The sequence below is a fragment of the Corvus moneduloides genome, chromosome 10 (genome assembly GCF_009650955.1).
Source record: "Corvus moneduloides isolate bCorMon1 chromosome 10, bCorMon1.pri, whole genome shotgun sequence".
NCBI lineage: Eukaryota > Metazoa > Chordata > Aves > Passeriformes > Corvidae > Corvus > Corvus moneduloides.
The window spans coordinates 536996-549303 of NC_045485.1; the positions used below are offsets into that span (position 1 = coordinate 536996).

At 46.7% G+C, this 12308-nt stretch overlaps 2 protein-coding genes across 12 annotated transcripts in view; both read right to left on the reverse strand.

Annotated features, from left to right (window-relative positions):
• The window catches only part of INPP5D (inositol polyphosphate-5-phosphatase D), a 62291-nt gene extending 52963 nt beyond the window's left edge, over positions 1-9328 (reverse strand). For 2 of the 3 annotated variants that reach the window (XM_032119258.1, XM_032119257.1), the window contains exons 1-3: positions 9274-9325; positions 3814-3945; positions 2054-2285 (exon numbers count right to left, since the gene is read on the reverse strand). In XM_032119258.1, the coding sequence (XP_031975149.1) occupies positions 2054-2187 (134 nt within the window). In that variant the 5' untranslated portion in view covers positions 2188-2285; positions 3814-3945; positions 9274-9325. Of the gene's footprint in view, positions 1-2053; positions 2286-3813; positions 3946-9273 lie in introns of all 3 variants that reach the window. The other variant, XM_032119256.1, reaches the window with a different exon arrangement.
• NEU2 (neuraminidase 2) overlaps positions 6441-12308 on the reverse strand; it is a 33600-nt gene continuing 27732 nt past the window's right edge. For 6 of the 9 annotated variants that reach the window (XM_032119267.1, XM_032119265.1, XM_032119268.1 and 3 more), the window contains 2 exons: positions 9274-9478; positions 6441-7557 (listed from right to left, as the gene is read on the reverse strand). In XM_032119267.1, coding sequence (XP_031975158.1) covers positions 6619-7557; positions 9274-9478 — 1144 coding nt within the window. In that variant the 3' untranslated portion in view covers positions 6441-6618. Of the gene's footprint in view, positions 7558-9158; positions 9479-10411; positions 10445-12308 lie in introns of those variants that run through there. The other 3 variants (XM_032119263.1, XM_032119264.1, XM_032119272.1) reach the window with 2 other exon arrangements.

A 12308-nucleotide genomic window follows, 5' to 3' on the forward strand; every position in this document is an offset into this window, starting at 1 on the left:
ATTGATCTGCCCAATAAATATTAGAGCTTTGTAGAATATGACAGTTCTTTTTCAGAGCAAATTTCATGGTTTTTTTGTTTTCCATATCTATACATAGTTGACACTTTCTCTTTTTCAACATAATTATCTTTTGTGGAAACAATTTGCAGTCAGCCTTTCAATTCCCCACTCTCCCATTCATCATCTCCTATTTTTTAAACAGAAGTAACTGAAGAGCCCAAACTTCAAACACCTTCCAGTCAATAGCACAGCTGAAACTGATACATCTCTGAGGAAGTTTTTAGCTTCAGCAAAGGTGCCCATTTTGTGGAGATGACATTCAGAGGGAAAGATTTATTCACCACTTCTCCACAAACTAACTGCAAACCAGCATAAGCTGAAAGCTTGTTGGATTGTTTGACAGCAGTCTGTGAGACATTTCCCAGACTGTAATTAATGCCAGCCCTTTGCACCTCTGACCCAGCTGTTCTTGGCTGGCAAGGCTGGGTGCTCCCCAATTCTTTAATCAAGCCATTCATATTAGCTGCCTCAGAATGGATTTAAGAACATAACCTTTGGCTCCCGGTTCAGAAACTCATGGTCATTATATTGTTTCTATTTCCTCATCCCATGTCTCCCAAGTCACAAAAGGCTTTCAAAGCTGGCTGCATAAATATTTACAATGGAAAAATTTATGCAAATGCATGTTAGTAGGCATTTTTGCAGCACCTTCCCTTTCTATAATCCCCACCATCACTCAGTGAAAATATTTTGTGTACATACTGGTTACAAGTCAAACCAATGGGGTAATACTAAAATCACTCAATGGAAGCAACAGTCTGTTCTAGTAAATTGTTCCCTGACTGACCACTCTGGCCCTCAGCCCATGTTACAGGATTGTCTCTCCTCCCTCCTGCTAGTATTGGCTATTCATATGCCCCTGTCCTTCTTTCTCTGCTCCCTCCAGAGAGACAAAACTCGTTCCTGTATTGTTACAAGTGCCTTAACAGGCAGGCACCGAGGCTCTCTGCACCTTGTGAACACACCCACTCCAGGCACCACTCTCTGGCAGGCCAACATCTACGCCCCCGGGGCAGTTACAGTGCTGTCACCAGAATCTGACCTCAGAGAAAAGCAGTTAGCACAGAGTTATAAACAGCAGCACCAGCTTCACCACTACAAGAAATACACTTTGAGAAAATGAGAAACCTGCTTGTAATGTAATGTGGGGTAAAGATGAAATGAGTTTCATTGATCTGCTGCACAATGGCAGCAAAGAGGATCTGACAGGGTCCCACAAAGGCTCTCTTGATCTCTCCTAAGCAAGGAGCAACTGTCTGATCTCTCTGTAATGCAAGGTCAAATGTCTCAGATTTTACCTAGTGACTTCAGTCTCCTCTCACCCCTGCTCTCCTGCCTCCAGGAATAATACCTGCCCCTCTCAAACCCAGGGCAGGAGGCCTTGCTCTCTGCTCCCTGACCTAACTCAGAATGGGGGGATCAGGGCTGCCAGCACTTCTCTCCCTGCTTCCCACATGAAACGTTTACCCCATGAGCCACATTAATGATGCAGGTGGAATCACTGCTGTGCTGGGTATACTGTGCACAGCTCCAGGAACTGTTTAAAGCCTTTTGCTGAATGCAACACGGTACAAGCAGAGAGCTCAAACATACACTGACCCAGAGCAAGAAAAGTGCCTGGGAGGTACCAGGCTTGGGACTGGGGTCACTAAAGAGAAATACTTGACCCAAGTTGTTAAGACACTCCAGAAGTTCAAGTTATTTTCTTTCAGAGCACAGCAGCAGATGCCTTTGACCATCTCTCCTTTTGAATCAGGGGCAAGAGCAGCGTGAGCAGTAAAGCAGTACATAGCTATGGGTTTATTCAGCCTGGCCCCTAACCCTTCCCCACCCCATGGCCCAGTCAGGTGAAACCAGCCATGCTCTGATGAGGGCTGCACGTTCCCGGTGAGTACAGCGCCTGTTTGCCTCTGTGCTGGGGAGAGGGCAGGGGTGACCCCTGCCCAGCAGGGACAGCAGTGTGGGCTGAGGGCGCGGTGAACGCTGTACTTACAGCACGCAGAGCGCGTATGCCGAGGCAATTGACTCACTGGCCCTCACAAGGAAGCTGCCATCCTTGCCTACTTTGGAGAGCAGGTCTTCAGCTCTGGAACGAGTGATGTTGCCGTGGTACCAGCACTGATCCATTGCTGGAGCTGGAGGAAATCTGAATGCCAGCACAGGAGCTGCCAGAGCTGCCTGTGTGTCTGTGTATAACGATCAGCCAGCTTCAGCTCACCAGCTTCCTGTTTCAATAGCACAGAGAGGGAAAGGAAACTCAGCCACGGACAACTTCCTCAACTCAAACAGCTCAGAGAGTGAGTGTGACATATCCCTGCAGCCCCCATTCTCCCTCTTCATGCTGCAGCTGAAGTGACTAGCAAGCCCATGTTCCCTGCCTTTCCCTCCCGCTTTGTGTCCCAGCTGGTGATCTCTTCTGCTCCCTCACAGATTCAGTCCCCCAGGCTTTGGTGGCCTGCCGTCCTATTTACGATCTCCTGCCAGATCCTTTGAGTTTTCATCTTTTTCCTGTCTGCCTTACCCACTACAGGTCTCCGTGGGGAGTAAATAAACCTCTGATCAGTAACACACCATGCATTAAGATACATAGCACCGACTGCCCCATTCCTGCCTTGACTAGTCCTCATATCTAGCTAGGTGTGAGGAGGGGACTTCAAAGAACTCAAAAAAATAAAATTACTACTTCTCCATGCACAGAAGCAGACTGAAAGGCTGATTCGCGCTGGGGATTTGTGACCAAAGCTCCCTCTCATCTGCTGTGAGATGGACTCAAAGATCTTTCCTACTCTAAATCCCCAAAGGTGGGATAGAGCAAAGCCGTGTCTGGCAATCTGCGTCAGAGAGGGAAGAACCGGAGCTTTCACTTCCCTTTTCTTTGTCTGTACATCTGTCCCTCAGCTATGCTGTGTGGCATGCTTAGTGTTGCATCTCCAAGACATGTTGTCGGCAATGCCAGGACATTCCTACAGGGCCACTGCCTGCACGGCAAATTTGGTTGCCTATCCTGTACCTCCAACCACTCTGCTCTCTGCATATCCACATTTGAGCTATACCTGAAAGCAGCAGCTGAGCTGCGACTCAAAGTCCAGAGGCAGAGGAAAGGCACAAACCCTGCTAGCCCTATGGTTTGCAGAGCCAGGAAAAGCACTGGAACCACAGTACCTGGACCATGCACATGAAGTGCTATGCTGTACACCGCATGGACAGCAAGGCAGGAGAGAACAGACTGTCACTGCACAGGGGGAGGCTAGAATGTGTGGGTGTGGAGAGGGAGAGTGAACCAGCACAACCCAGTATCCATCCCTGCAAGCCTTCTTGCTGCTTTCAGTTATGCAGAGGCTTGGTCTGCAGAGTCCAGTTTAACCTCTGCACTGAGATGAAACTGTGGGCAGCAGCAGCCCGAAGCTGTGTGGCCAGAACAGGGCCCTGCTAGATGAGCAGAACTGCACTGTGCAGGGCTTCCTGTCCACGCAGAGCAAGCGCTGTCTGCACACCAAAATTAGCTCAGCTGAACCTGGCCTTCAGCTCCACCAACATCCACACAGGCCTTTAGCAAACTCCTATGGATTCAGGTGCCTAAATGGAGTCAGACACTGAATGCCATGAAGTGGCTCTGCCAGTGGACAGTAGCTATAAGCTACAGAGTGGTTACAAACTCTGTTCTCCCAACAAAAATGAGAATCTGCATATGGCAAAGGCACCGTGCAGCTGCTCTGACAGCCCTGCCAGGTCACAGTGCACTGCTAACCTCACCTGCACCAACTCCTTGGGATTTCTGGTACCTCCAGTAGCTTCTGTGGAGCACAGCTGCAGCAGGAAGCAGAACAGCTCTGAATGTCAACTACTGCTTGACCTCCCAGTGCTCTCCGTGCAACAGACATGTATCTGGATGCAGAGTGGACAGAGCTGCTCACAAAATGAGTTTTGTTAGAATGAAACTGTTTGGAGAGCTTCTCCTGATCTTCTGCACACTAACACCAGGTAACAGGTACAAGCTCTCATTAGACATCTGAGACTAATTAGCTGCATACTTATCTCCTATCCCCCCCACCACCAACATAGGTTTTTAGCAAGTTTCTGCTATTTCCTTCAAATCCCTTGTCCAGGCACACACTACTCCTTGACTTGGAGACAAAAACAAGGGGAAGGGATCCAAATATAAGTGATGATTGTGGCAATTGAATGTGCAGGCTGGTTCCTGTGAGTATTTCTTGGTCCTAAAAGAAAGCACAGTTTCAGCTGCAGCTGTTCAAAAGGTGAATCCAAATCCCCCAATATAAACAGCTCTGTGATCCCTAATGACTTGTTAGCTTGGAATAATATCTCCAAGACACTACAATAGACACTTTATCTAAACTGGTTTTTCTATAGATGTCCAGGTAGTATTGCACCAGATGGGTGTCCAGCCACAAGCCTCTCCAGACCAGTAAATAAATACTGTCTGTGGCATCATTCAAGACGTACAGTGGTCACCCAACCCCCCCACCTATATTCAGCCTGTGCACTGCATCAGCATGGGAACTGCCAGGCGTGGCCAGATAAAAACTTAAGTATGCCTTTCCATGTCATGAAACTAAAGTATTCCATAGTACCTGATGAGGAGGTTAGGTCTATAGGGCAGCAGTTAGCTTTGCTGAAGTCTAAATATACCATTCCCTCATTAGGCATCAGTGACAGGCTGCTGGCCACAAAGGTTATTTAGACTCTGGCCTACATCTAAAGAGCATGTGAGTAATACCCACAAAGTACTGGCTACCGGAGCCACTCTGCTACTCCAGCCCAGCATGTTACTGCCCTGCTGCTTGGGAAAGGCTTCACAAGTTACAGGTGTGTCTGTGAAGGTCATGAGAGCCCTTCACTCCCTTGGTATCTGCAGCATCCAGGTGCCCTGAAACAAATCTGGATAGTGAGGAAAGTCAGGGCCTCTTTTTCCACCACCCATGAAAGCTGTCAGTAGTAAAAGGCAAGGGCAGGAGCACTGTGCAAGCAGAGACTCGCAGACCTGAGCAGTGACACTGCAAAGGATCCTATGGGACTTGCCAGTGTTCACCAAAAGGAACATCTTCTGAGAGACCTCTGGAAATCAGGTGTTTTTCTTCACCAAGAGGGCAAACAAATATATTTTCCTTGCAGTCATTGAACATGTGCACACACGCAGGATACAGCACACAGGAAACAAACACAGACTGGTTCACATGCAGAATTTTGTCTGGAGGCATGGGTAACACTTCCCTAGCTCCATCTGCTCTGATGGGTCTCCCCTGGCAGCCCTTAGTTTCTGGTCTGTCCCTTGTCTAGTCACTGTATAATGGCTCCTTTCAAATCACAATGTACAGTAGTAGAATAGAGTCTCTCTCACCAAAACTAGAGCTGTCTCCTTCAGAAATCTTCTGAAAATCTGTCTACGTTGGAAAGCCTTCCAGCTTGAGTGTTTTATGCCACTCTGGTCTTGGTCAGGTCTCCTTCCTCTCACATTGGTGCTTTTTTGTTGGAAATGGGGCAATGTTATTTGTTTGACATAGTGCCTCATAAGCCAATAATACTCTGTAATAACAAGACACGGGGTAGTCAATGGTAAGAGAGTTGCTATGTTGATCACTGGCACTTGTGTTAGAAAGACCAGCAAGCACCTCCCCTCCTGACTCTAAATTGGGAGCTCCCTCTGCAGACCTGTCCTGATCCTGCAGTCCCCATATAGGCAAAATGCCGGTTTTGCCACTTGCTCTGTCCCCCAACATCGAAGGGTCCTGGTGTCCTCAATGACTCCTACTGTCACTGCCCAGGGAGAGGGAGCAGGCAGAGCACACAAGGCTGTGGTTTCCTTACACACGGGAAACTGCAGCTTCTCAATGCATGTAAGCAAATGGGCGAGTAAGCAAGGAAACACAGCACACGAAGTAAGGAGAAGGTTAAGTTAGACAGAAGCTCCCTGGGGTGCCTGGGAACCCAGCAAGGCAGCCCCAAATGCACTGAAGAAGTGGGCAAGGAATATCCCAAGAGCAATGCATCACACAGCCTTGCTGAAATAAGGAGACAGAAAGCACTGGAAATTAGAGGTGCCCGCATTCCTACACTGGTTGCAAGAAGCAATGCTCCTTACCAGAGCCAAAGCAGTTTCCTGAAGAAGATGACAGCAGATATAGGGTAGTAATCCCAGTGCCCTCTCTAGAACTTTCTCCACAACTTACTAAATACCACTCCGCATAACCCTGCTGCCATCTGTTCCCTCGCAGTCCCTGCACTGTCAGCACACGTGTCCCTGAGGAAGTCCATCAGAGACCTCAAGGTGAGAAGCCCTATACAAAGCCCACACTTGTTTTGGACACGTGATGTGTAAAAAGGCAGCCAAAGGGAAAGGCAAAAAGGGAGAACAGGCAATAGAAAACAATAAGTTGTGGTATGTTTAATAGACTTCACAATCTACAGACACAACAAGCCAACACCAAACTGTGTGTGCAGCAGGAGTACAAAAACTCTTTTGCTGAAGGACGAGAAATGACAGTGAAAAGCATCAGCAAAGATGTTTTTCAGACTGATACTGATGGAAAGGCTTGAGACTCAGTGTTCTGAGGGAAAGGCTTGCTTCAAGGTGAAGATGACAAAAATCATCTCTTCACATTGTCTGTGGGTCCCATATTCAAAGAGGCAGGAGAACAAAGGTGAGCCATCGGGCCCAACACCCATGTACTGCAGATCTGAATAAGCACACAGGCCCTTGAAGAGTATGCTGGGTTTTGTCCAGTGTGCTGGATTTAAAGGGCTTTTGTTGAGGTAAATTCCTAAATCTTTTCGACCCCTTGGGTCTGTAGGATGAGCATAGAGTAACCAACTATCTTGACATTTGGCATCCGGGGGAGGTGGAAAGGCAGTAACACTTCCATGGCACCCAGAGGGAGGTTCTATTAGCATTTCAACCCGCTGGCCTCCCTCGAAGTCCAGCCCGTGGTTGTAGCTGACAGCCTGGATCCTGGCTCCCCTGCTGCTCCTTGCATTGCAGTAAAGGACCTTTCTGCCACAGGTGTGCAGCTCTGCTACCTGGCACTCCACCGCGCTCTCCTCCCCCACAAAGTTCCCCATCTCCCAGGTTGTCCCGTGGTCAGAGCTGATGAAGCAGAAGGCATGAGGGGTGGGGTGTTGCTTGGGGTCCAAGATACGATAGGCATAAGCAGGAATCACGAGGCTCCGGGCCTCATTGCGCAATTGTAATCCATGACCCGGCCCCACCGCAAACGTGGCCCAGTTTTTGTACTCATTCCTGATGGTTCTGTCGGTGACATCCTGGGCAGTGCTCCAGGTGCGTCCTTGGTCCATGCTAGTGACATAGCAGAGACGCACCAGGTTGATCTTTGTCCTCAGCTGATGCTGCTCAGAGATCTTTCCTGGGACAGCTATGAAGAACAAGATGAGTTTCCCCGAGACCTCATCGTATACCGGGCAGGGGTTCATAGATCGGTGGCCTTCCAGCTGTGCACTGACAAGGGTCTCCATCCTATTCCACTGCCAGGGCCCGTGGGAAGGGAGACAAGAATGGAACACACTGTTACAAAGAGACCCACGTTATAGTGCAAGGATGCCTGAATAAAAGCTACAGAAGAGCATGGGAAGAACAGAAACAGAATAATGGATAGAGCAAGAAATGGGAAGACAATAATCTGGCATTGCCAAAGGCAAGTGAAAATTATTTAGATGACAGAAAGCATGTACATTTCACCAGGCAGGTGGGTTATGTCCTTTTCAATTACTACTCCCTGAGGAACTGATAGCTCTGTATCTCGATGCAGCTGGTGGCTGATGACACCCTTTAAAAAGCTACAGCAGCTGAATTTTCAGAAATCCTCACAAATATATATATGGCACACAGACACGCCCAGTAGTCAGTGTGCTAGAACAGACACTGTGCTGTGTCAATGTTTTTTAGGAGGTCACAGAGAAACCCAAGGCCTTTTCAAACATCCTGGATGATAACAAATTCCTTTTCATTCAGGCTCCTGTTCTTCCACTTTGATCAGTATGTGAATGGGCATCCCAGCCTACACTGAGGCACCTTGCTAGGGCTGATTGCATGGCTCTGGTGTGGAGATTTGGACCCTGAGCTGTCTGACTCGGAAAATAGGTCACAGAGCTGGTATAACTACCCACCAAGCCCTGTTTTCTTCAAATGAATAGCACATAACACAATCATGTTTCTAACATTAACACTGCAATTAGAAAACTATGACTACATAGTGTTACTGGCTTGGTAAACAAAGCAGTAGTTTCCAGTAAGATTCTATTAATTAGCTTTTCTACCCTGATTTGCTGATTAGCCTTTTTGTTCGTATCTTGTCTTTTCCTATCCAACTAATATTAATGTTTATTGAATATTTAATATTTCCATTTTAAGAAACTCTAGCATGTGAACACAAATTACTAAGTTTATGACCAACTGACCCCCACTAACTGAATTACAGGGAGTCACACAAGGTGTTACTTGAATGCTATGACACTGCAGGTGGGCTCAGAGGCTACTTCTGCTAGACAGACTCCAGCTCTTAAGAGCCTATATTCTAAGACAACCAATGAAGGTTTGGAATAGAAAAATATAGTTACTTTTTTTTCCCCCAAGACATTAATGACTTTGCATATGCAAAAATATATTATAACTAGAGTTTCCACCACGCCCAGCCACCCGGCAGCATAACTTAATAATAACTGGTAGGTTAATAAGGCAGCCAATTCACTGGCACCAACAAACCAGACACTTTTTTTGCATGAGGAGACTAGCTATTCTCAATTGTTTTTTAAACTAGAAATTAGTCCTAAGATGATGAATTAAAAAAAAAAAAAGAATAGTCACTGATCACTAATTTACTCCTCCCCGTCCTTGTGGCATTTCTTCCTCTTCCTTGAGGCATTTCTGCCTCTCTGCCGCATTTTTCCTGCTACAACAGGACTTTTGTCCCATCTCTGTATCTGCATCCCCAGCTCCGCAATGAGGGGTCAAAGCCACCCCTAGAATATCTACTCCACTTTAGTCTCCCCAAAAGCTGCCCATAGGGTTGAATCCCAGCAGTCATAACAAGACATGCATTATTTATAGACAGATTTGTCTCCTGTACCTGGGGAGGAGAAGCTGTCCTGTCTGTACAGCAAGAGGGCAAATACATTCAACTCATTTGGGGCAGGTGGGCAGAACAGGGGGCAGTGCCTGCTGCTTCCTCCCTGCACTGGTACCTGAACGTGCTGCGTGGCTGGGTCATACACGCCTCTGCGCATGGCTATCAGCTTGGCATGTTCATCCACCAGGTCCTCTCGTTCCTCAGCAAAGGCCAGGATCATGCTGAACCGCGGCAGGTAGAGCAGGGCTGGAATTCGATAGCTCCAGGAACTGTTCCGGAATAACGTTTCTTGCTCCAAGACAGGGAATGCAGCCATTGTGCTAAAGGGAAGAGGACAAAGCACACTACATTTTGACCCAGGAAAGTGTGATGGGGCAGATTCCACTGCTTTTTGCTCTCTCTGCTCAGTGGGACCTGTCCTCCATTGAAACATACTTTCTGCTACTTTCAGCTTTGTCTTTTCCTTCTGCTTTTTCAAAGAGAACCTATGCATAGCATAGTAGCTGGAACTCAGGCCAAACTTACCCCAGGAACAGTCTGGTTGGTCTGACTGGAGTGTTGCAAGGTAACTACACCAAATCCAGTTAATGAAAAAGCTGTGCTTTGTTTTGTCTTTTTAATTAAATGTACAGGCTGGGTTTTTGTTTTGTTTACTCTGTAATTCAGAAGACTGTTGATAATAAGACATTGTAGTACTTTCCCTCAGAAGACCATTACTGTCTCTGTTGATGTTATATGCAAAACCTGGCACAGAACTTCTGCTTTCCCAAATATGAGTTTAAAATCCCATATAAATGACACACTGGGGCAATCCCTGGCCTCAGCTGTGCCCCAGTTTGAGGATGGTAAGCACTGAGCATGAGTAAGAAAAGGAAAAGAAAACCCCTCCTTCCATAAGATCAAAGAACAGCCTGAATGGTGTCACATCACTTTGGGTGGAACTTCTGACCAGGCAGAAACCTTGTCCTCTTTACAATTATTTAAAAACAATGTTATGAAGGAAAGCAAACATGAAGGAGAATTTAGGGAAGCTGCCTCTGTGTAACTGGTCTGTGCTATGCCCCACACAGCCTCTCTTCCTCTCCTCAGATCTACTTGGCCCTCTGTCCTCTTGCACCAAGCCTCTCTAGTGACCCAACTCACCCCAGTAAAAAAAACCAGTAGATTGAGGGAATTATGTCGCAGCAGATGGGGGAAAAAATAAGAAAGAAAAAAAGAGAAAAATATAGAAGGAAAAAAAAAAAAATTCTCACATGATGCACCAGAAACTGAAGGCCTGGATATCCCTTGCTCAGCAGAGAAGGCGGGGAAGAAAAAAAGAAAAATAAATATTAAAAAATCAAGCCTTAGATCTCTGACGCACTGAGTGGGTAGGATGGCAGGAAGAAGATGACAATACACTATGAGTAAGAAATGCAAATGCCTCCTACCTCGCTGAGGCAGTACTTGCTGCACTCTTCGTTGAGGATTCTCCTATTTACCTAAATCTTGGAAAGCACTATAGCGGCTATTAGACATGGACCAGCTCCTGATGTTCTTGAAGGCTGCCTTGATAATTCAGGACCAGGTATGGAGGCAGCTTCAGAGTGCATGCACCTACCTGGAGAATAGTTTGCACTCTTCCATCTTTAAGAAGATTTTATTAGCCATCCTAACTAACATAGACTTGGCCAATAATTTTTTTTTTACAGTGTTTATTTCTGACTTAGGACAACACAGATAAATTGAGTTTATCCTCTAGACAAGTCTGAAGCACAAGGCTAGCTAGCTCAGAGGACCATACATTCCACTCTATCCAGATCCATAGCTAGGCAGCAAGTATTCAAATATTCCTTGCTTTCACCTTCCAGGTGCTATAAATATCAGTGAGATTTTTGAACTCACAGCACTGCTCAGAAGGGTCTGAACTGGACTGCTCTAGCTAAATCCAGCTGTACAGACCACAGCAAGCAACAGCTCCACTGCCACTCCAATCCAAAGCCACTGCAGAGAGAATTCCATCTCCCAGGAGCAGCTGCTCCCTCCTCACTGTAGCAGAAGATACAGCAGTGTGAGGAAAGGCAGCAGCACCGCTACTGTACAGAGTGTTACCAGAACAGGATTACAGCTACCCATGCAATAACATGAAGGAAATAGGAAGACCTTCCTAGAACAAATAGCTGTGCTGTTTGCTACTTACCAGCATGGATCTGGCTATTTATGGCTCTGAAACTGAAACTCACCAGAGTGCTTCCAGACTATTTAAAGGGAGATTAGTCAGCCTGTCTAGTGCAGCACAGGTTCCCTAGCGTTCCTGCTCATGATGCCATCCTGATCTTGCAGTCCTGCTTCACAGCAGGGCAACAGGGAAGGAAAAGAAAGGGAAAAAAAATAAATGAGAGGAAGAAAAGGAGAGAGAGAGAGATCTGGGCTGGCCCACGAAGTCCTTGATGGAAAGCCAAGAGACCTGTGCCATGGGAGGCTGTGCTGCAGCCTGCTGCACATGAGTCCCTCCCATGTGAGCCTGTCACCTGCACACAGCTCTGCCCACACTCTCAGCCCCTCTGTGACACGCTCACTTTGAGTGTCACAACATCTTCCACTTTTTGTCAAATGGGGATTGAGGAAATAGCTGAACTGGGAATAGCTGCCATAGAAACAAGCCTGAGGTTTCTGGACACAGCAACTATAAGCAAGGAAAATACTAGAATCAAGTGACATTTCCATCTATCCAGAGACTAAACAGAGATACGTGTGAGCATACATTTTTACATACACTCCCTACACACAGTGTGGGTATTACGGCTGCGTGGAAGATTTCTTCCCTCCTAAGCAGCATGACTCTGCCTGTTTCTGCCAAAGCCCAGCATCAGAGTGCTCCATCTCCAGCCTACTTATGACCTTAGACGAGACCCCACACTAAATCCAGGCTATGGAATTTCTTAACAAGCCAGGCAACACACATTTATTTAGTCTACTAAATCACCCTCAATGTAAAGTCAGAAAGATGTTATCAGCAAGAACTGTCAAACAACAAGCCTTAAACAAACTAAAACGTTCAGAATTCAAAACTGAAAAAGACACAAAACTGGAATTACTTTAATCCAGCAGCCAGCTGAACTAAACCTTTTAACCACATTAGAAACAGAAAGTTTCTCTTGTGGTAAAAAC